We start from the raw sequence: 23,495 nt of genomic DNA on the forward strand, positions 1-23,495 counted from the left end.
CCAAAGACTCCAGTATTTTCTCTCTATCCCACATACCACTGGCAACTGGCGTCTTAGCAAGAAAACCAAAATGGCCCAGGCCTTGTCTGCACCACACACCTACCCCCCTACACACAGAAATAGCACTTTTGTTTGGAAGGTACATGCCTCAGACCTTCTGCTGTGCTCAAGATGTTACATGGAGTATTCCGGGAGATTCCTGGGCAAAAAAAAAAAAAAAAAAATGCGGAACTGGAAAAATGCCGGCTTTATTATGGCTTTTAATTGAGGCAAACGGTACAGGAGATCTGTAAAGTCGAGGTTTGCAGCACAAGGCAAAGGGAAGAGGTAGAGGTCTCAGAGAAGAATGACTTACAGTGTGACGGGCAGCCTGAGCACCTGCGTCCTCTTCAGTCTTCCGGGATCGCTGGAGTCTTCCTCAAGTACGTCTACACTGTCCCCTCACTCACCATCCTTCTGAGGAGCCTTGAGCTGTGACCCCAGAGAAGGCACCTAGAAGCTGCCACTCCAAGCCAAGGCTGGACATCACCCACCACTGACTTAAGGGATGGATCTCGGGCATCCATTAAGCAAGCACCCAGACTCTGGCTCCCTCCAAATGCCCTCAAATTTTAGTTAGCAGCAGAGTAATGACTTGGTCTCTGGGCAGATAGGTCTAGTTTGCCCATTTGCTCATCTGATTCATTTAAAAAAAAAAGTGTTGAGAAATGTAGATGGGAACCCCCATCCCAAACCTGCTCTGAGGAGTCCTGCCCCCAGAGCTTTCGCTACAAACCCAGAAGTTCCATGGTGGCACTGAGAGTGTTCTTACAAAGTACCAAGATGTTCTTCTAAGCACCTCTGTCTTTCCACTCACGATGAGTCATCAGGGTGCCCACTGAGACCCAGAGCAAAGGCCACGCATGCAGCCGCCTCCTGAGGCAAGAATACACGCCCCTACCAATCACCAGTTCTGGCAGGTTTCAAGCCTCTTTGTCTTGGATTCCATCGACACGAAATGAACAAAGTATAAGGCCAACGTTCTAACTTATGCATAGGGATCCTGGGAGGCAACACCCATCGATTATGGCTTCAGAGGGGTTTCTTTTGGCGTGGCTGTGTTCCATTAAGTATATCCATGATGGCCTGGATGTGGCGATGTGGCTGGTGTTAAAGCTAAGCCAGAGTCAGGGCAGAGGGCCTGTAGGGTTTTGTCTCCCCGGCAGTGAGAAATCTGGATGCCCTGTGCACTGTATCCCTGGGGGAGTCCCCGCCCTTGCTCCAGGAAGCCCACAGTTCAGGAGCCTCAGTCATTGTCTTCAGGGACTTCCCGCAGTCCCTCACTGTGGCGAGTCCGTCCACTGATCTCCAGCAGGGACTGGGCTGCAGGATCCGAGTCAAGGATGCTCTTCTTGTTCTTGACCTTGGGAAGAAGGGGAGTGAGCGTATGCAGAAGCATACGGGGTGATAACAGCCCCCCAATCTGAGATATACAGTGACACTCCCCCCCAGCGGTCAGCTCATCAGAATAGAGCCACGAAGAGGCCAAGTGGCGTGGGTATCCTGACACCTCCCTGGCTGGGATGCAATTGCATCACTGGGATGCAGAAACCAAGTGTTCTTGGAGACGGGTAGGGAAGGCAAAGAGCCACGTAGCTGGCTCAGGTGCACACCTTAGGTAGGTCCCCGCTTCCAAGGCAAACCCATACTCTATTTTGCTGCATGTATCCAGGCATGGCCCATCACTGGTAAAGACAAGCTTCCCCAGGAGGAAAGGCAGGCAGAGTAAGAACAAGCAGAACGCCATGGCTCTACATGAGGTCACGGCCACGCAGAACTCACCAGACATGTCTCTGAGAGATCGCCGAGCCCCCACACCTCCATCTTATCAAATTGGAAGTCCTCCTGAGCAGACAACTGTGGGCTGTTGTAGGTGGTACATGTGGGCTTAGCTTTGCTGTGTCCTTTCCCAAAGTCAGCATCCACCCAAAGCCCAAAGTAATTGTGCTGCCCGCCCATGCCCTGTGGAGCAAGTGGAGACAGAAGACACTGTCGGCAGCCATGTTTGATCGATCACTCCAGAGAACCAGGAGATCCTGGCCAGCCTGAGACACGAGGGAAGGAGGAATGCAAGGGGCAGCTTTGTTTCCTGGGGCTGTGATTGTAAACACGTTCCAAGTTACTAAGTGGTCATGGGTACCAACAGACCACACGCCACAGCTCTCTGGTGGGTGAGGCTACACACAGGGGACAGTAGACTAGGCAATCTGCAGACTCCCTGGGTGTCCCATCTGCACCCTGACCCCATGACTCTCCCTTGGGAAAGTTGGCAGGCTAGAAGTGGCAACTCAAACCCTTTCTTCCCACCACACAGGTACTGTCAGATCAAGCCAGCTGTTACCCTGCCTCCTCGACAGCTTTGTCCTGACGCCACCTCCGCCAACCTTCCTGTTCCTAGTGGGCCTGAAGGACAAGCTATGACCTGCTTCCATCTTGGACGTGTAGAGATCTGAGCTTACGACTAGAAGTCGCTTTTGGTCCCCAGGCCAAAGGCGAGTGGTTCCTGCGGGTGTTGGGGCTACTCCTGGAGCTGACAGCTAGGCTCACGCTGACAGGGGTACGGTGCCTAAACTCTGGTGTCCTGGGGACCTGGCCCACGTCCCTCCCACTTGCTCTGGGATCAGCCTGGAACTGAACCCCTGAGCCTCTCTAGCTGGCAGAGGGGAACATCTCCTTGGCGCTCAGCTCAGCAAGTACAGAACTGGGCCTTCCCAGAAGACTCATCAAGAGAAATGAAAAAGGTCAACAGGCTGGGTGGCTCTCACCCATGCCAGGCATCCTTGTGGGTGTTTGTCTCACTGTACCTCCACACATCCACTGCTGACCTGGCCTCCAGCTTCCTCTCCTCTCCCCTCTCCTCCATTCTCTTCTCCTCTCCCCCATCCCTTCCCTTTCCTTCCCCACTCTCTCCCCTCTTTTCCTTCCTCCAGCTATCAACATGTAAGAACATGACCACACACGCAGAGCCTGCTTTCTGTCTTGTAAGTTACTAATGACCAGACCCAGCGTCCAGAGCCCTCAGCTCAGGCGTCTCCCACCTCCACTAAACTTGGCACACAGCCTTGGTGTGCAGGCTCAGCACACACAGGGGTGAGGTAGGATGGCAGGGCCTTGTAATGTGTCTGCTCCCAACACCCTCTCGGGACCCAGGCCAATCATTTGGGGTCCAGTGAAAGGGCCAGGCTGTTTACACACAACAGAGGAAAGCCCAACAAAGGTAAGGAAGATGTGCCCTGGGCTGGGCTCTCAGCAGGAGGGACAGACACACAGAAAGCACTCCCCCATGACTGGCAGGACACCCCCTTCCCATCTGCTTACCAGTCCATTGGGCATGGTCTGCTGTCCGTGATTCAAGTACATGAAGTGGTCATTGTAGCCCGTGTACATGTACGTGGCCATGCTGGGCGTGATGGAGAACAGGAAGCATTTATTGTCCCCTGGAAGTGAGAGAGCCAAGGCACGAGTCACTGCCTCTGAGCCAGACACAAAGAACTACAAACGCCGGCAGGTCGCATGCCAGAATGCAGCAACGAAGAGCTTATGCATACTTAGGAGTGGTGTGGAGTGCAATCTTGGTAAGCAGAGGGCAGGTCCCAGACACCACACAAAACAAGTCTTACGGATGTCTAGAGACCCAGATGGAGAAGCTGAAGGCTCCGAAGGCTCCAGGATCGGAGACCTGCAGCGCTGCCTGAGGTCAGTGCAAAGGCTCTGGAGGAAGTGGGGTTCATCTGCGAGGAGCTGAGCCTGCAGGGCACAGTGAGGGGGGAGTGCAGCCTGCCCTGGAGCCTCTGGAGAGGGTAGTGCTGCCCTGCCCTAGACAACATGGCCAACAGCACATGCTGCAGAGCCCGAGGCAGCTGTTTCCAGACGGACCCACCTGCCAACCTGGCAACACCTGGGCACTTGGACTTGGGGACGGTGCTCTAACCTCTGAGCCGTCTCTCCAACCTCACTACTTCTTAACCCACCAGATGTAGACGAGCAGCCGTCACCTGCTCCTGCCACCCTGCCCGGTCCACCATGATGAACTGTACCCTTGCAAACTGTGACACAGCCTCCCCATCTCTGGCTGCTCTTGTCAGGTAGTTGGTCAAGCAACAAAAATAAGTGTCCTACACTAAGAGAGACTTACATAGATCTAATCTACATGGGAAGTAGAAAAAGACAAGATCGCCTGAATAAATTGGGAGCATGGGGACTTTGGGGGAGGGCTGAAGGGGGGAGGAGAGAGGCAGAGAGGGGAACAGAGAAAAATGTAGAGCTCAATAAAAATCAGTAAAAGAAATTATATATTAAAAAAAAGTGTCCTAGCTTCCTGTCTGTTGCTGTGCTAAGACCTGGACCATAAGCAACACAGGGAAAGGGGACTACTGGGCTCATAATTCTAGGTAATGGTCCACCATTTTGGGGAAGTTGAGGCAAGAACTCAGGCAGCTAGGCACACCAGAACCACAGTCACAGCAGAGGGAAAAGACTACATCGACAATGTCCACTCTCTCGGCCTGCTTTCTTTACGTGTGTACAGTTTAGGACCAGCAACAGTAGGCGAGTCTTCCCACGTCAATCAACAACCCGCTCTGGATAGCGTCTTAGACTCTCCACCCAGGGATTCTAGGCTGTGTCGAGGTGACAGTGCTGGCCAGCATAGCCCCTACTACGGTCTTGGAAGTCTTACCTTGAAACTGAGGCTTGACCTCCCAAGAACGGGAGGCAAAGCCACCGAAGACATAGCCATCCCTGTCCTCGAGGACAACCAGGCAGGGCCCCTGGTGTGTGATGTGGCTGCACAGCTGGGAAAAGCTCTGTCCGTGGAGCTGTGTGGAGAAGAGCAGGCGCCAGCGGTGCTGCTGCTCTACGGCCAGGTGGGAGTTGAGGTAGATGACCGGCAGCACGTCCAGGATGCTCTCAAACGGCTGCCCCTGATCCACGTGGCGCTCGGGGACCAGCGTGGAAAGGTCCAGGGATGAGTTCAGGAGGCGAAGGCCCCGATGGATGACCACACTCAGAAACAGGCCCACGTGAGGGACATGGAACACCCAGTCCTCAATCACGGTTTGGTCGCAGACCTGGTCCAGGCACTGAGGCCCCCGAAACTTGTGGCCATCTATGGAAAGGGACAGCAACAGTGAGCCCACTGTGTCACCTTACAGCAACCATCCAAGCCTGCCATAACCGATTTAAGAACCAGTCACATGTGACTGTGAACTGGGGCGGTGGCTCCCCTGAGCTGAGGCATGCCGTAAGTCTAATGAGCACTCCCAATTTCAAACACCCGGAATGAAAACTTACTGTAAAATACTGCAATATTCACACTGATGGATTATAAGCATACTTTGGATATATTAGCAAAACTCATGTCTCTGTTACTTTGTATAATTTTGTTTTATTTATTTATTTTTGGCTTTTTGAGACAGGGTTTCTCTGTGTAACAGCTCTAGCTGTCCTGGATCTTGCTTTATAGACCAGGCTGGCCTTGTGCAGAGATCCGCCTGCCTCTGCCTCCCAAATGCCGGAGCTAAAGGCATGCACCACCACACCCTGTGGTAATGTTGGATTTCCAACACCCACATCTGGTGGCTCTCAAGTGCCTATAACTCCAGCTCCAGAAGATCTGACGCCCTCTTCTGGTCTCTGTAGACACCCACATGCATGTGCACATACAGGCACACATAAATAAAATTAAATGTATGGTAAATTGAAAGGACACTGAGCTGAATGCCAACTAAAGCAGCACATGGCAACCTCTGGGTGCAGCTAAGGAGCCAAATAGCAGTGACGAACACCTCTACTGAAGCGGGGAGACCTCGGGTTAGTCATTTAAACCTTAAGAAACAACGGGGGCTAAGGAGATGGCTTGGTTGGTCAAGTACCTGTCAAGCAAACCTGAAAACGTGAGTTCAGATCCCTGGCTGCATCTAACCTCAGCAATGGTGAGCAGAGACAGAGACAGGAGGATTTCTGGACCAGTCGCGTAGCCAACTGACGGGCCCCAGATTCAGTGAGAGACTGTCTCAAAAAATAAGATGGAAGCACCTGCCTGTAACTCCAATTCAGATCTGTTGACCTCTTCACAGGCACCTGCCTGTGCGTGTGCGCGCGTGCGCACACACACACACACACACAATTTTTTTAAATCAAAACAAAAATATTGAGACCCTTTCTACTAGACTGACCAAGAAAGACAGATTTCAGGCACTAAAACCAGAGGAGGAAGTGTGACGTCATAATGGCTTCTGCACAAGGACATCCCATAGCAATCACAGAGCAAGGGAGACTGGCACACACCACAGCAGATCTTCCCTGGGAGGCTACAGTACCAGCGACTGTGGCAACCCCACCATGCCAAGGTCTGAATCAGAGGACAGTCCGACACTTGCCTTGAAACTTCATCTCTGAGAGCAGTTGGGCAGCCATGGCCTGCACACTGGTGGCGGACACTGTGGATTTCCTCCCAGTCCAGCCTCGAAGTTCATGCCGGTGGGTCAGCACGTGCACCACAGAGGTCACCAGCTCCTCTGTGAACTGGGAGATACTTCGCCGTTAGAGCCAAGCCATCCCCGACCCACTCCCAGTGCATGGCTGTGAAGATGGCAATGTTTATCTTTTCAGTACCAACCACAGTGGACCACAGCTTGAACACGCCCCTACTTCAGGTAGCTATTCGTGTATTCTTTTTCTTCTTTTCTTAGCATCTTACGTAGCCCAAACTGGCCCCAAAACTGAGAGAAAGAGAGGGTTTCATGTAGCCAAGACTGACCTCAAACTTACTATGTACCTGAGGATGACCTTGAACTCCTGATCCTCCTGCCTCTACCTGCCAAGTGGTGGGATTACAGATGTGGGCCACTATACCTGCTGTATGAGCTGCTGGGGACGGAACCATGGGCTTTGCGGATGTTATGTGAAAATCCTACCAAGCGATAATACACCCTAATCCTCTTCCCCTTTCTGTTAAATTCCAACACAGGGTCTTACCAAGGTGCCTAGGCTGGCCTCTGACCCTCTTGAGTAGCTGGGATGTCAGGCCTATGCCCCCAGGCCTGGCTATCATTCTTTTTCTTTAAATTTTATCTATGTATATATTTTACGTATGAGTGCTCTGTCTGCATGAATGCCTGCAGGCCAGAAAAGGGCATCAGATCTCGTTACAGATGGTTGTGAGGCACCATGTGGTTGCTGGGAATGAAAGCCAGTACTCTTAAGACACTGAGCCATCTCTCCAGGCCCCGGTGTTCATTCTCCAAATAACACACTTAGTTCACCTGAAAGTTTGCCAAAACTAGTTCAAGAGCTCCGAATCAACCAAGCTGTTGTATGGACTCAGGGGAGGCTGGCCAGCATCACGATGCCATCATTACCTAAGCCCCATTCCAAGTACCCCGCCAGCACACCAAGTGTCTACCTTCTGGACGTCTCTGGCCTTCACAGGACCCTCTGCAGTGACGATCATTTTCATAACCATGTGGCCCTTCTCCTCGAAGCTGCCTTTCAACAGGTGGAACAGGAACACTGTGAACTGCTCCCGGGAGACATTCCTGCTGCCCTCTTGTGCCTTGTGGGTCGCCTTGACCCTCCACATGCCGTTATACAGCCTGGTGACCATCACCGGAGGAAGAGCCTCCTTGACGTGGCTCTGTTGGGGACAGACAGAAGAGCTCTAAGGCAGGGTTCATGGGAAAACAAGCTGAGGACAAGCCCAACCACAGCTCCCCACAGACGCCGCCTGTGGCTGCATAACCTTCCAATAACCCCACAGTACCATCTCCCCAACCAGAGGCTCCTCCCAAAGTGTACCAGCTCAGGCTGGGGTGGAGCTCAGTGGGAGAGAGCTCACCGCCCTGTGGAAGGCCCGGGGTTTGATCTCTAGTAGTGAGAGGGCAAAAAAGCCAGGTGGTGGTGGCAGCGCACGTCTTTAGTCCCAGCGCTTAGGAGGCAGAGGCTGGCAGATCTCTGAGTTCAAGGCCAGCCTGGTTTACATAGTGAGTTCCATGACAGAGAAACCCTACCTCAGAAAACTAATTAATTTGTTGATTAAATAAAAAGGAAAAAGCCAAAGCACTCCAGTTCATCATGTCCATCAGATACTTCCTGTCTGGTCCGTTGCCTGCCCCTCCCCCTCCAGTCCTCCCTGGCCAGACTTGTCCTTCATGCCTCTGCTCCTCACTCTGCTTAGGGCCCCATCTTCATCGATTCTTGTGGCTGCAGGACCTGTCTGAGCTCATGAATGTGTGGGCCACGCCTGTGGAGAGCTAGTGTGGTCTCTGCCATTAGCTAGCTCTTACTCCTGCCAGGCCTCAAACTACTTGTCCCTCTATTCTCTTTTTTTCTTTTCTTTTTTTCTTTTTTTAGATTTTATTTATTATGTATACAGTATTCTGCCTACATATATCCTATAGGACAGTAGGGGACACCAGATCTCCATGGTTGTGAGCCACCAAGTGGTTGCCGGGAATTGAACTCAGGACCTCTGGAAGAGCAGTCAGTGCTCTTAACCTCTGAGCCACCTCTCTAGCCCCCTCTTTATTCTCTTTTGCAGTGCGGCAGAGGGCACCCAGAGCCTCATCCACGCCAGGTAACACCCTCCCACTGAGCTACAGCACCGGCCATTAGACCAACCGGCTCTTAAGACCTTAACATTCTGCAAATGGCTGGAACCGTCAAATCTGTTTAGACCCAGAGGTTACAAAAAAGTGGAGAGGGAGTGTTTCCCACCAAGGTGTCCTGCAGAGCGGGGTCAGGGCTGGATCCCCCCAACAGCTCAGGGCACCCCTAGCCTGTCCCTACCAAATGCTGTCATTGCTGGCAGGCTCATCCCTCACACGTGGAGAGGGTGGTCCTCAAAGTGCTGAGGCACAGAAGCCACGACTGCCCCCCCAAAGAAGAGCCAGCAAGCCTCACAGCAACTTGTCACCGTGTACCTCAATAAGTGACTGATCTCTCTGCTCCAGCTGCATGCATGTTCGGCTGCACCTCAGTCAGCCACACATTCCCATGCACGTGCACACATATGCACATATACCGCATGTGGGGCTCCCACAAAGCCTGGAGCAGCTGGTTGGCTGAATGCGGCAGTGAATCCTCGGAGCCCCTATCTGCTGCCTTCTATGTGCTCTGTGGAGCATTGGTTCTCAGCCTTCCTAATGCTGCAACCCTTTAATACAGTTCTGGTTGTGGTAACCCCCAAACATAAAATTATTCTCTTTGCTACTTCAAAACTGTTATGAATAATAATGCAAATGTCTGTGTTTCTTGATGGTCTTAGGTGACCCCTCAAAGGGGTCATGACCCACAGGTTGAGAACCGCTGCCCTAGAAGATGAAGTTTTAGAATGGCTTCGTAGACTACACCTATGCCCAGTCTCTGGGAGTAAGCTGATGCTTGCTTATGTCCACGTTCTGAGGAGCAGGGCAGTCGCCCTGAGGACATGGCCAGTTCTCACTTCTTTGAGACTCTGGTACTGAGCGGGAAGTGCCACAAAACTCCCTGGTATCAAGAACACCTTCTAGAGGCCACTGACAGCTGGGGCATCAAGCATGGCTCTAGACCGCCACCCGGAGGAGGCAGCTGCTCCTCCTCCTGATGTCACGCCAAGTTATAAATAGCCTGAATGCTGTCCGGTCACAGTCCGTTCCAAGTTCCCTCTCCCCTTGCTTCCACCTTCCCTCTGACCCTTCTTCCTGTTTTCTGAGACAAGGCCTCACTATGTAGGCTCAGCAATCCTCCCGTCAGCCTCCTGAGGGTGTGGACTACAAGCACACACAGCCAGGCCTGGCACCAGGTCCTTGATTTAGCACATAGAAGACAATGCATTTTTGCACCAGCGCTCGGAGGGCTGAGGGGAGAGAGCTACTGTCAGTTCAAGGCCAGCCTGAGCTATACAGTGAATTCCAGGCTAGACAAGCTATGGCTATACACCAAAAAACAGAGTGGGGGTGTTGTTCATCCATGGCCCATGGCTGCTTTCTACCCTACAAGGACAGAGCTGTGACACAGTCATGGAGTATACAATGTCAAAACCAGGGGCCAGTCACCAAAACCAGCTTGTTAGTGCTTAGCGCACCTGTAGACCCCAAATCCCCCACCACGCGGTCGCTCTTGCCTTTAGCGCCTCCAGAGAGAACGTCCTCGCTGCCGAGCCACCTTTATTAGATGACAGGACACCAAACAGCCTATCCACCTCAGCCTGCTCCTCAGGCAGGAACTTGGAGCCCATATTCTGGCTCGACAGGCTCTTGGCATTTCCCATCTTGCCTGGTGTCCGGAGCTCTCTGCAGACCGGGAAGAGAGAGAGTTACAATATGAGGTCACCGAAATACTGAAAACCCACGGTAGCGAGCGACCCACTCACTGCAAAACACAGCTAAAGTCCTTCCGATGGGCATTCTGGTCTGATGGGGTAGAAATTAGCAGCTGCCACAAGCGAAGCACAAAGGCCCCCTCCTGATCCCTCGAGTCAGCTGAAGCAGCCCGAACTCTTCATTTAAAACCACACTACTTGGCCCTGGCGTAGTGGCACAGCCCATAATCCTAACATTCAGGAGACTGAAGCACCAGTGGTGGTACCCATGAGCTTGCAGCCAGAACTGGCTACATAGTAACGTATCAAATACCTCACTCCTTTTCATAGCTGAATAATATGCCACAGTGTGGACATACCACATTTTGGTCGCCAGTCACCAACTGGCAGGCACCTGGCTGCTTCCACTGTGGGTCTATTACAGGCAGTAATTCCATGGACTCGGGTCCCTCTCAGCAGGTTTCTGTACTCCGCCCACAGGCTTCAAGCCTCAGACACAGCACAGTGGGACTCTTGATGTTCGGAGGAGCTGCCATCTTGTTCTCCAATTACACTCCCACCAGCCCAGCACAAGGTTCCACTTCCTTGCCCACATTTGTTCTTTGCTGTCTTTTTTTAGGGGGAGTGGGGGACCCTGCTCTTGACAGCTTGCATGTTACCAAGTATCCCCAGAAGACGTGTCCCGCCAGAGGGCTCACCAGAGCACTACCCACAGAAGCGGGCTGGAAAGGGGCTCACTCAGCCCAACCCACACAGACACAACAATCGATCTAAAGAGACCCAGCTGCACCCCACATCCAAGAGCACAAGGCTGGCCTCACCTCCTAACCAGAGAGCAGCACAGCTGAACCCCATCCCTCCAGGGACACAGCCTGTGCAGTCACACGGAGCAGACCCCTGGGACTGCAACTCTAAGCAGCAACTCAGCCATATGGCGCTCAGTCAGGTTGTCAGTCTTCCTGGTTGATTCCCCAGACGCAATGTCACATTGTTGAGGGGAAGGTACAGAGTCCTGTGCTCAGGAGGGGGACAGTAAAGAAGAGTGTGCTTCAAAACAGCTAGAAGGGTGGACTTCGGATGTCCAGGCGACAGCTATGCCAGTCACTCAGGCTTGGAAGTACAGGGAAAGGGACATTGCTTCTGCAGTTCACTGAAGCCATCCGCCTATGGGGAACCACGTGGGGACAGCTGTGAAGTGACCTAAGTCAGGGTTGGGACAATGACAATGAAAAATGCCAATACAGGCCCAGGCCTGGGGTCAGAACTGCAGACCAGGGTTGTAGGGAGGGCACAGAATGGACTCCAAGCTGTCCTGAGTGGTGTGGGGAGGACTCTAAGGGAAGGGACAGTTCAGTGGCTCGGTGTCTTTAATTTCCAACTGAGAAGCAAGAGAATACAGAGGGCTGGAGCGTAACTAGGAAGGAGGAAATGGTTGGTGGTCATGGAGATGGGGAGAGGCCAACACCGGCTCATGTGCAGATGCGCATGGTGCCTGTTCTTGCCCTGCACAGGGAGGCTGAACAATGCCTCTGCTGCAGCCCTGTCCCTTGTGACTATCAGCTGACACACAGAAAACTCGTTAGGTGCATAAGGCTGAGCACCCCTAACCAGGACATCACCTGTGGCTACACAAGCATTCTCGGGTTCTCTGCTTACCAAAAGGCGCACGTGTGGATTCACCAAGCCACCAAAAACCTTGCCACTTTCTCCCTGTACCCTCCTCAAGCCCACCGTGACCTACAGGCACCCCCCCCCTGGTCAATACCACTTGTCCCACTGTGCATGGCCTGCCCCTGCTCAGTGACATCACCTACATATCCACGGCCTGACAGCAAGAAGCCACAGTGGGGACCCAACTTATGGAGAAAGTAATTGCTAAGCACCCAGTCTTGAACAGAAAACAAGCCAGGTTTGAACAGAAAACAAACCAGGGGCAGCATGGGATAGGGCCAGATGCCAGGACAGAGCCAGAGCAGCTGCTCTGTGGCGAAGGGGGAGGGGGAGGGCGGCTGCATGGTAAGGGGGTGCAGCCTGCAGGGGAAAGGCAGGTCTAAAGCCCACAGCTCAGGAAGACTGGGGAGGGATCTTGAGACTACAGCTCTATGCCCTGTACCGCCCCAGCTACTACAGCTAAAAGGCAGCCTGTCTCCTCCCACAACTGAGGCAAGAATGGTTCTCAGGCTCCACGCTGTCCCCACCCCCAGCTACAAGCATTGTCATGTGGCCAGAAATCTGTCAGCTTCCAGGAGAAAGGTCTTTGGTGTGTCCAGGTAGCAATGCAGTCAGAGCTAGGTTCTCTCTAGTGTCCAGGACCTCTATGGGAACACCTGGGTACATGGGACAGCCTTCCCCTGCCAACTTTTATCCACCCTTCGTGGGTGAAGGCGCTCAGTTACTGTAAGGTCAGCTGTAGCAGTGAGTATGAGCCTTGTATCCCAGAAGGGACATTTGACAAGGGTCAGAGCCATTTTTCTTATATTAAAAAAAAAAAAGGTCCGTGGTGGGGCGTGGGGACAGGGGGGTACTGCTCACATCCACTGGGCAGAGAACATCTTACAGGGCACAGAACCTCCTCACCGCCACAAAGCATCCGGCTATGGCTGGATGAGAACGCAGGGCAGGGACCAAACAGGGGGGTCCCCTGAAGGTCACCCATAATCATAGTCCCGGCCATCCTCCACACAGGGCCAGAGCTCTGCAGGCACAAACTGAGCAAAGGTGACCCACCGAACACTTGCTCCATAACAAGGTGCACATGACCGCTTTCTCACCTGGGGACAATCACGGGGCAAGCCTTTGCCTGCCCAGAGTTTAAGTTCCCTAAGCCCACAGGTGCACTTCCTTAAACAATCCAATCTCAGCAACAGCCCATCCTCCATACTCCACCGTCCTTATTAGCTAATCGGTCCTTTCTCCTCCCCCAACCAGGTGATCCATTCCCCCAGAGGAGCCCAGCCTCTTCCCGGTTGTGAAATCCCATCACCACGTCACTACTCCAGGGCCTGAAACGGAGTGTGCCCTGCTATGCTTTAATAATCTCAGATGAATCATTTAAAATTAAGGCATCAGACTGAATGAAGCCATCCAGAGTACCTGGTCCTGCTTTCCAGTGGCCAAAAACAGACACTGATGGGCTCACAATACTAGAAGGGGACTCCTCGAATTTGCCCTAAAGCACGGGATGGCTTCTCTGCAGCCCCAGGCTCCTGGTGGCAGGCCGGGATGTGACTCGGGGCTCCTCCCATAAGGCCTCCAAGAGATCATGACCCTGTAGTTCCTGGGGTCAATGTCCACCACCCCATCTGAGCAGCCACATCAAGTCCATGTTTGAATCCTGGAGACCACTGGGGCCTCTGCGGCTGGCCACGCTCCTTCCAGCCCAGCCTCCCGCAAGAATGTAAACCGGGGCACCTCCCTCGCCTCTCCCTAACTGGGATTTGAGCTCGGCTCTGAAGGAACTCCTGGGTTTTCTTGGAAAATAAGGCAGGCCCACAGCCTCCTGGGCACGCCCAGCTTCACCATTCCCAGGCGCTGTTTCTCCTACAGTAGCTCTGACCGAGGGAAGGCTCCCTGGGGACTTGCTGAGGCCGCCCCGCAGGTCTTCCTTCCTTGAGCTACACCTAGCTTCCCCCAGAGCTCCCAATCTCCGGCTCACCAGCCTCGGCTCACGGGGACCGAGCTCCTTCCGGTGTGTCCTAGGCGCCAGGGTTGCCCGGGTCGCCCAACCCATTCCCTAGCAACAGCGCTGACGAACGGTCGTGAGCACCAATTGGGGAAAGTCAATTCAAAGGCGGAGCCCGGTAAAAAGCTCAACCAATGGGGTTGTAGTTCACAGGGAGGGGGCGGAGCCTGGGAGCGGTGAGCTTGAGTCTGCCAGGAGCAGCACCTGGGGTTGGGGGTGACACAGCGGCCAGTCATCTACGAAGGCGGGGGGGGGGGGGGGGGGGGGAGGCGAGGGGGGGCTTGAGGAGGTGCTGAGGGGCTGGGAGCAGAACAGAAGGTTTGAGAGCAGGGGCCTGATTGAAAGGAGCCTGGGAGAAGGGGGAGGGGGGTCCCAACAGGGGAGCTGGGAGCAGAACAGAGATGCTGGGAGCAGGGATGCTGGGAACAGGGAGCTGGGGCTAGCCCCCCAGGACTAGAGTGGAAAAGCTGACCTCCTTACCTCCTGCAGTCCATCCTACCGGCCAGTGTAGTAGCACTTGACACACAGAAGTAGATGCCAACTGGTCTTTTGGCCAGGAGGGTGGAATAGGTTTCTGTCAGTCCCACCCGGCCTTTTCTGGTGCTGGGGACAAACACGGCAGAGGCAGAGTGCAGTGAAGCTTCAGGATTCCCAGCAGTGATGTCCCCACTGACATGCAGCCGCTTCCAGAGAACTCCACCATCCGAGCGGCACAGAGGACTCCTCCCAAGCCCACAGTAACAGAAGCTTTGCTGTTTGAAATTGTAGCTGGAAAAATGACACCAGAGGCTGGAGAGGTAACAGAGAAGTTAGGATCATTGCTGCTCTGGCACAGGACGCTGGTGCAGAACTCACATGTCAGCCCATGCCTGCTTAACTCCGGTTCCAAGGGATCTGACGCCCTCTTCTGGCCTCCACAAGGCATTGCACACACGGTGCACATCAAGCATAACACCCACACAGCCTGGTCTACACAGTGAGTTCAAGGCCAGCCTGGGGTATAGAAAGAAAAAGAAAGCTGAGAGGGAGGGGGAGGGGGGAGGGAAGGGGGGCGCAAAGAAGAAAAAGAGATGGGCAACTGGCTCCCCCTAGTGGACTGAAGTCACATGACCATCAGAAGCCAGCCCGTCTTGTGCTCCGAGTGGTTTCTGTTCTCAGCCTTCCACTGCCAACTTAATGCCAGTCCTTGGGAACCAAGAGCTGAGTCCTGGACCTGCTTGAGATGTCTTAAATTTACTTGCGCCCCACCCTCCAACAAGCTCCTGTGAAAACTGCCTGAGTCAGTGGGCCCAGCCACAACAGGAGCCATCATGGGTCCTCCAGGCAGCATAGATCTGTGGCACATGGCCATGTGTCAGGCCCTATAGGAGGCTACACAGTCCCTGCCCTCAGCACCCTCTTTCCGCATCCAATCCCCACCTGACATGAATAAACGGGGGGGGGGGCAGTGGGGATGGAGGTGTGGCCATGGATGATAGCTGAGGGGAAGAGGGGACGGTAGAGATAGAGAGGAGATGGGGTCCAGAGGCCGCTAGCAAGAAGTCAGATGGGTTATAAAGACCAACTGGATGTCTAGGTTTGAGAGTTCATCCAAATATGCTACTTTCTATGTCATGGGCCAAGCACCTTTCCAGATCTTTCATAAGAAGAAGCCAGGGCCATATTCAGGGTTTAGTGAGGGTAACTTTCCCAGGGACATAGAACTGGGACATGGGCACTCTTGACAGCAAACTGTGATCTGACTCGGTGGCTTGGCCGGAAGTCATTTTCAGGGAAGAGAATGCTCTGTGGGTTTGGATTTTAGGGACTAGATGTTGCTACATCATGCACCGCAGCATACAGGTGAAGGTCAGAGGACAATGTGTTGTGGTTCCCTCCTTCCACGGTATAGGTGCTGGGGACTGAACTCATGTCATCAGGCTTTGCATTCTGCCTGCATGTGTGCCTGCCGGCCAGAAGAGGGCACCAGATCTCATCACGGATGGCTGTGAGCCACCATGTGGTTGCTGGGAATTGAACTCAGGACCTCTGGAAGAGCAGTCAGCGCTCTTAACCGCTGAGCCATCTCTCCAGTCCTGGACTCAGACTTTCAATCCTGCCTCCAGCTCCCAAGTGCTGGGGTGACAGGTTAATATCCAGCCTGGGAGCCTCAGTGGGCAGTCTTGTTTCTAGAGACCCTGTGAGGTCTGCCCATGGATAGGAACCTCTGAGAACGGCAGCTAAGACTCAGCTCGGCCCAGGGAGTCCACTGCACTCTGAAGTGGGGGACCCAGCACGTACATCCATCTGCTGCGCCGAGCCCTGGAAGGAGAATTCTGCACAGAAAATGCCTGATATACAGGACAAGGATGACAGCTCAAGGTATCAGAGCCAGAAATGAAAGAAGTAGGAAAGGAGGTCTCTCCCCACATCCCCACATCCTGACCACCACCCTCACACATTCCAGTGCTCAGCCCACCTGGACCACAGCAGCCTCATGCCCGGCCTGCTGCCATCCTCGCTCTGTGCCTGCCCACTGGCCATAGCCACTCTAAAGGAAGGTGTCATCATGACACCACTCCCTGAAAGACTCTCAAGGCTTCCCGCTGTGGTTCACAAGACCTTTTGTTCAAATTCACCTGTCACCAAATTTCTAATTTCAGTCAGGGCTGCCCTCTTCCTCCCTCCATAACCGTCAAGCTCACGACTGCCAGTGCCTCGTACTCCTCCACTTTTCCTTGCCCAGCTTCCGCCTGCCACACTCAGATCTTCATGCCTACGAGCAGCATTCATCCTGTGACCCCTCAGCTGCTGTCTGCATCCCCGGTGCCCCCGCCACTGTTTGACCTCGCTGGACTTATCTGTTCTCCACCTCCCATCCCAGAAAGACACCTGTCAGCCCAGCCACTGTCTACTCAGCATGCACCCAGGTGCCAGGCACCTAGCCACTGGGATGTGACCAATTGCTCACAGTAGCAGGCCCAGGTGGGGATCTGGGACAGGTAAGCCTGCTGTACAGAAAGGACCTTTGCAATGCAGCAGGAGCCAAACATCGAGAGCCTCACAGGCTTCAACAGGTGACTGGGGAGCCAATAGTCAGGGAAATACCCAGTGGGTTCTGGGAGCATAAATCCATCAGGAGGGTGTCAAAGGGGACCATGAGGTCAGAGGCAGAGGGAGACATGGACCAGGTTTAGACAGTGTGAAGCTAGCATGCCCCCAAGATGGTCATGTCCTATCCCTAGCCCCTGTGCATGTGCCACCTCCCATAGCCAAAGAAACTTTGTAGGTAGGATTGAGTCCAGGACCCTGAGATGAAAAGAGCATCTTGGATGGCACAGATGGCCCCAGGTCACCATCACAGCACAGTGCACCTGCAGACCCAGCTTTCAGGAGGTAAAGGCAGGAGGATCAGAAGTTTTAAGGTCATCCTCAGCTGTTCAAGGTCAGTGTGGGATGTACACCTTGACTTAAAAACAAACAAAAAACCCAAAAACAAAGTCAGCAGTGGTAGTGCATGGCTTTAATCCCAACACTCAAGGGAGGCAGAGGCAGGTGGATGTCTCTGAGTTCAAGGCCAGTCTGGTCTATAGAGCAAGGTCCAGGAAAGCCAGGGCTACACAGAGAAATCCTATCTTGAAAAACCAAACCAAACCAAACAAAAACCAAATAAACAACAAAAACAGTGCTTTGAAACAAAACAGAAAACACAATACTAGGGGAAGAAGGGGGAGACCCTGCATCTGCTCTGCTGTAGACCTTAATGAATTGAAATTGTTCTCAATGTAGTGACTCTGGGACCTGACTACCTACTAGCTGACAAAAAAATAAATTAAAATAAAATAAAAGACAAGAAGAGCCTATGAGGAGAAGGCAGTCGATCCCTCATTGTCCCCAAGTAAGAAGAGGGAGTGGTGGCAAGAAATGAAGCCATCCCCCAAAGACTGCCTAGGGTCAGTTACAGTGGGATGTATCAGCTCTGTATCTAACACAAAGTAAAGGTGCAGACAGAGCCTCCTGTCTTGCTCTGCAAGGTTTTCCTTCCCATCTTAGGATCCACCAGAGGGCAGGAGCCAGATCCCTCCATTTTATCCACCACAGACCCTTGGAAAAGTTCTTCCTGGTTACAGCAAGGCTATGTAGCCTTATGCCCACAAGGTGGCACTCGTGATTACTGCAAAATATATTGCAACAGTTCTATCTTAAAAACTGCAAAATACCTTGGCTTTTTCCAGGGCTTGACCACACATACCTGTAATCCCAGGGCTCAGAAGGTGACGTAGGAATACTGGGGTTCGATACCAGCCTCAGATACATGAACTGTATCTCAAATCATCAAAATAATAAGCTTTTTAAAAGAATGGAGAAGGTGGGGGCAGAGGTTAAGAACACTAACCAGGACAACAAACAGCCAGGTTTGGTTCCCAGCATCCACATGGCAGCTCACAACCATCTGTGACTCTGGTGTCAGTGGACCCAGCACCTTCTTGCCTCCAAAGGCATTGCCTGTACATGCTATACCAGACATACACTCAGGCAAAAGTGAGAAAATGAAATTTAAAAATAAAGAATGCCGAAGGGGCTAGAGAGACGTCTCAGCAGTTGAGAGCACTGACTGTTTCCACAGAGGACACAGATTTGATCTCTAGCTCACAATCCTGTCATTCCCATTCCTAGGAGATCTGACGCCCTCTCCTGGCCCCCATGGGGACACATGTACATGGTGCACATACACACATGCAAGCAAAACACTGGTAACATGAAAACAAACCTTTAGTGTTATTTTTGTTTTGTTTTTGAGACAGGGTCTCTATAGTGGTTTGAAAGAGAGAGGCCTGCATTGGTTCATTGACTATCTGACTGCTTAGTCACCAGGGAGTGGAATTCTTTCAAAGGATTAGAAGGATCAGGAAGTGTGACCTTGTTGGAGGAAGTGTGTCACTTGGTGGGGGGGTGTCTTTGAGGTGTAAAAGCCAATTCCAGGCCCATTCTCTCTTCCTCTCTATCTGCCTGCAGATAAGAATGTTCTCAACTCTTCCCCAGCACCATGCTTGTCATGCAGGCCACCCTTCTCCCCGCCAAGACGATAATGGACTGACCATCTGAAACTCTCGGCAAGACCCCAGTTAGATGCTTTCTGTTCTGAGTTGCCTTAGTCAGGGCTATTGTTGCTGTGGCGAAACACCATGACCAAAGCAACTTGGGGAGGAAAGGATTCCCTATGGCTTACACTTCCACATCATTTCATCACTGAAGGAGGCCAGGACAGGAACTCAAGCAGGACAGGAACCTGGAGGTAGCAGCTGATGCAGAGGCCATGGAGGGGTGCTGCTTACTGGCTTGCTCCTCATAGCTTGCTCAGCCTGCTTTCTCACAGAATCCAGAACCACTAGCGCAGGGTGACCCCACCTGCAAGGGGCTGGACCCTCTCCCATCAATCACTAAGAAAATGCCCTACAGGCTTGGTTACAGCCTCAATTCCGGGGCATTTTCTCAACTGAGGCTCCCTCCTCTCTGTTGACTCCAGCATGTGTTAAGTGGACATTAAACTAGCCAGTACCGTGTCTCTTCACCGCAGCAGCCCAGTGACTAAGACAGTCTCTCTGTTATGTATCTCTGACTGCCCTAGAACTCACTCTGTAGACCAGGCTGGCCTCAGACTCATAGAGATCCACCTGCCTCTGCTTCCTGAGAACTGGGAATAAAGGTGTGCACCCTCAAAATAAATCTTTTTAAAAATTAAAAAAAAAAACCACAGCAGTCCTAACTTGCAAGAAGGTTTCAGATGCACCCAGAGGGGCTGCCCTATAAGTCCTGCCTCCTCTCATCTGCCATCACCACTGGGTTCTTCTCTAGCACATTCTCACCTCTCTGGAGCTGGCACTGATGCAGTAAGACTACGTAAAGACTACATTCAAGCTGGACTGGGTGGCTCAGGCTTGTTATAAGTGGCTGAGGCAGGAGGACTCCAAGATCAAGTTCTGCCTGCTACAGAATGAGACTTGCCACAAAAGGCTGAGGGACAGGGAAGGAAAGGCAAAGATGGAGAGAGTTATAGAGAGAAAGGGAGGAGAGGGAGAAGGAGCGAGGGAGTAAGGGGAGGATCCCTGGGGCTTGCTGGCCAGCCTGGTTAGCCAAATTAGTGTGCTCCCATAACTCAAAGAGCAAGAGTGAGTAAGGAAGATAAACAAAGACATATACAAAAACAAAAAAAGGTGCCTAAAGCAATAGTTCCTAGGTCTCACCTCTTCCCACACTGCAAATTACACCAGTAAAACCTGCCCATTCTCCTTAACAGAACTGGGGGAAACTCCGGCAAGGAACGCTCAGAAAAGAAGTGTGAATCCGGTGAGCAGGTAGATCCATCCTATCCCCTAAAACGGCAAAAGCCCAAGCCCTGGAGAACTGAGCACCATCCTGCACCGGGAGGGACTTGCCCAAGCAGGTGCTTAAAAAGTAGCCATGTGCTGGGACTATAGCTCGGTTGGTGGAGTGCTTGCTTACAGTACATGAAGCCCTGGGGCCATCCCCTGCACCACATAAACTAACTAAATTTGGTGGTTCATACCCGTAACCCCAGCACTTGAAGGTGGAGGCAGGATTATAGATTCAAGGTTCGAGCTGGGTGGTGGGTGGCGGCACACACCTTTAATCCCAGCACTTGGGAGGCAGAAGCAGAGGCAGAGGCAGGCGGAACTCTGCGAGGCCAACCTGGTCTACAGAGCTAGTTCCAAGGCTGCCAGGGCTTTTGCACAGAGAAACCCAGTCTTGAAAAACCAAAGAAAGGAAGGAAGGAAGGAAGGAAGGAAGGAAGGAAGGAAGGAAGGAAAGAAGGAAGGAAAGAAGAAAGGAAAAATTCAAGGTTCGTTCTCAGCTACACAGTCAGTTTGAAACCAGCATGGGCTACCAGAGACTGATTCAAACCAAGTAGCTGTTGAACGACATTTGGCAGATGGCTTCCCCATCCACAGCAGCTCAGTTTCACCACATAAACAGCAGCCTGCCTCTCATCTGGTTCAGCATCTGCCCAAGCCTGCCTGCCACCTATCAGGGTCTCATGTCTGTCCACGCCTACTTCCCCCGGCACCTTCATTTCTGCCCAGAACAAGCTTCCTTATCTTTTCCCCTTCGCGCCCCACCCTGTTCCCCGTCAGGCCTCTGCTCAAATGTCCCTCAGAACTTTCACATCCCCTTGAAACCTCACGGTCCCGGCCCTGAGATGAAGAAACAGGACAGTGGGTATCTGTGCTGAGGACCCAAGGCGTGGCCAGATGCCACTGGACAGAGGTGGAGGGGTGGGGGGAACAGGAGCCCTGGAAGACACTCTGCCCTCCAGTCCCACTGCTGTCCCCGCAGGGTCTCCAGCCCTCTTGTTCTGTCTCTGCAGTCACTGGGCAGAGCGAGGGCCTCCGCAGTCTCCCAGCAAAAGCTGGCTTTGCGGTGTTGTTCTGAGTTCAGCCCACACACCTCACGGTGTGGAGCTCTGTACTTCTGTGAAGCCCGGGTCTCTTGTCTTCCTCCAAAGCCATAAAAGGTGACAAAGTCTCCCAGCTGCTGAAGTCCCCTGTGCACAGCTCAGCTGGGAGACTTTGCGGCTTTGCTAAGGGAGGCCCGTGGCTGCCTGCTCACCTGTGTCACCCCGAGGAGAGATTGCCTTATAGGGCCAAGAGCAACCACCCCGTCAGCAACCAAGCACAGACCTGGGAGGGTGGAGGAAGCGTTCAGTTTCACAAGAGGCTTGTGAGGCCTCGGGCCTGTGGTTCTCTTATTGCTGCAGACGGGTCAGGGTGCCTAGGCCAACTCAGAAGCAGGTGTTCAAGTCAAATAACTTCCGACCCAGTGGTTACAAAGAACCACACCCAGGCTAGAGCTGGGAACAAAGTATCTCTTTTATCCCTCCAAACAACTCTGTAGGGGGTGGGGGGAGGGCAGGCAGTCTCTTCATTCCCACTCGGGAGAGAGAGAAGGCCACATCTGGAAGATCAGGAGCTGGTCCTCCAAGCAAGTAGAAGGGGTGGGGGGGGGGACGGGGGGGGGGGGCGGAATATGACAGCAAAGCAACTCTGCCTTCAGGGCAGCCACTCTAAAGAGACACCCTGAGGGCTGTAGAGGGCTGCAGAGGGTTGCAGGTGTGCCTGACATTGCAGCAGCTACAGACTGAACTCGCCTATGGGAAGGAAGCTTGGCTGGTCCCAAACAGCGGTGTAAGTATGAAGGTGAAATCCAACAGAGTTGGTGGCGATAAACCAGGTAAAACATGGGACCAACGAGAGGGCTCGGTGAGTCAAGGGGCTTGCCACCAAGCCTGGTGACCTCGGTTCAAACCCTTGAGCCCACATAGTAGGAATGTACTGACTTCTACATATTGTCCTTTGAACTACACACACACACACACACACACACACACACACACACAGAGAGAGACAAGGGTGATGGAGAGAGAGAAAGAGAGAGACTTTTCAAAGAAGTTGAAATGTTTGGATTTTAAAGCCGTGTTGAAATGAGTACACGTTCCTGGAAAGATTCGAAGATCATTTTGCATGGTCTTCCATGCCATTCATGCTGTTTTCCCACAGGGACCTTCACATCAGACACACAAAATCCAAACAAGACAGACTATGGGTGCGACACATAGATCTAGTGCAGTAACTGCGCTCGGAGCGTAGATGGGGCAGCCTTGGCTGAAACAGACAAAAAAACAACATCCTCTTGTCACAGAGACCTGTTTGCCCATCCCCCAGTGCCTTTAGCCCAGGTGGAGTCCCCTGGGGCAGCTTCCGGATAATTCACCTTGCAGAAGCTAATACCTCACAAATTAACTACACAAGGTAGGAAACACAAGGGACCACAGAATCCACGTGAGATGTGTGTGCTGTTTCTCTTTATGGTTCAGATGCTGGCAGGGCTCCTGGGCAGGGACTAGGGAGACAGCTCTGTTGGTAGAGTTCTTGTCATGGAAGCCTGAAGGCTTGATTCTGATCTATGTTTAAAAAAACCCAGGCCTGGGGTTGTGTGCTCAGAATCCCAGCATAGAGGGTGGAGCAGAAACAGGCTGGCACATGCCAATGAAGTGGATGGTGCCTGAGGAATGACATCATGAATGGTCTCCAGCCTCCACATGCATGTATGCACACGCACACACACTAGCACATACATGCACATGCTACCAGCTTCTCTAGGGGAGTCCTGGGGGGGGTAGCCAAACCTGTGAAGTCATTGCATGGCTGGCTACGCATCTTCATAGCGGTTGAGGACCTACTGTGTGCCAGACAGTGTAAAGCAAGGGGGGAGGCCTGAGGGCAGACACCCCATAACAAGTGGGTGAAAGTGAGCGAGGGGTCAGCTGCTCACAGAGCTGAGGCAGGAGTGTTACTCAGAAAGCGGAATGATTGCCACCACTGCAGAGACAGGGACAGGGCCAAGGACTGAGAAGCCAGAGGAGGAGGGGATTGTGGTACACACCTAAAGCCACCATCTGTCAACCCTGGAGAGGAG

The 23,495-nt window shown here is 52.8% G+C and overlaps 2 protein-coding genes across 6 annotated transcripts in view; one reads left to right on the plus strand and one right to left on the minus strand.

Moving 5' to 3' along the window:
- Nucleotides 1–2,475, plus strand: part of Atp2c2 (ATPase secretory pathway Ca2+ transporting 2) — a 62,645-nt gene extending 60,170 nt beyond the window's left edge. Inside the window, exon 27 of the mRNA XM_087900466.1 lies at nucleotides 2,354–2,475. Coding sequence (XP_087756592.1) covers nucleotides 2,354–2,460 — 107 coding nt within the window. The 3' untranslated portion in view covers nucleotides 2,461–2,475. The remainder of the gene's footprint in view (nucleotides 1–2,353) is intronic.
- Meak7 (MTOR associated protein MEAK7) lies at nucleotides 233–14,798 on the minus strand. 5 transcript variants are annotated; one of them, XM_085681794.2, is made up of 9 exons: nucleotides 13,995–14,067; nucleotides 11,161–11,351; nucleotides 10,142–10,310; nucleotides 7,445–7,675; nucleotides 6,420–6,564; nucleotides 4,718–5,146; nucleotides 3,358–3,476; nucleotides 1,822–2,001; nucleotides 233–1,402 (listed from the first exon to the last, which is right to left on the minus strand). In XM_085681794.2, exons 3-9 carry the CDS (start codon nucleotides 10,286–10,288, stop codon nucleotides 1,286–1,288), a joined length of 1,368 nt encoding a protein of 455 aa, XP_085537920.2. In that variant the 5' UTR covers nucleotides 10,289–10,310; nucleotides 11,161–11,351; nucleotides 13,995–14,067; the 3' UTR covers nucleotides 233–1,285. The 5 variants fall into 5 exon arrangements, with proteins under 5 accessions (XP_085537920.2, XP_048293349.3, XP_048293345.3 ...); XM_048437392.3 differs by lacking the exons at nucleotides 11,161–11,351; nucleotides 13,995–14,067 and adding an exon at nucleotides 14,502–14,798 and having other exon boundaries at nucleotides 1,822–1,903; XM_048437388.3 differs by lacking the exons at nucleotides 11,161–11,351; nucleotides 13,995–14,067 and adding an exon at nucleotides 14,502–14,786.
- Nucleotides 14,799–23,495: the final 8,697 nt, after the last annotated feature.

The sequence above is a fragment of the Myodes glareolus genome, chromosome 22 (genome assembly GCF_982192425.1).
Source record: "Myodes glareolus chromosome 22, mMyoGla1.1, whole genome shotgun sequence".
Taxonomy (NCBI): Eukaryota; Metazoa; Chordata; class Mammalia; order Rodentia; family Cricetidae; genus Myodes; species Myodes glareolus.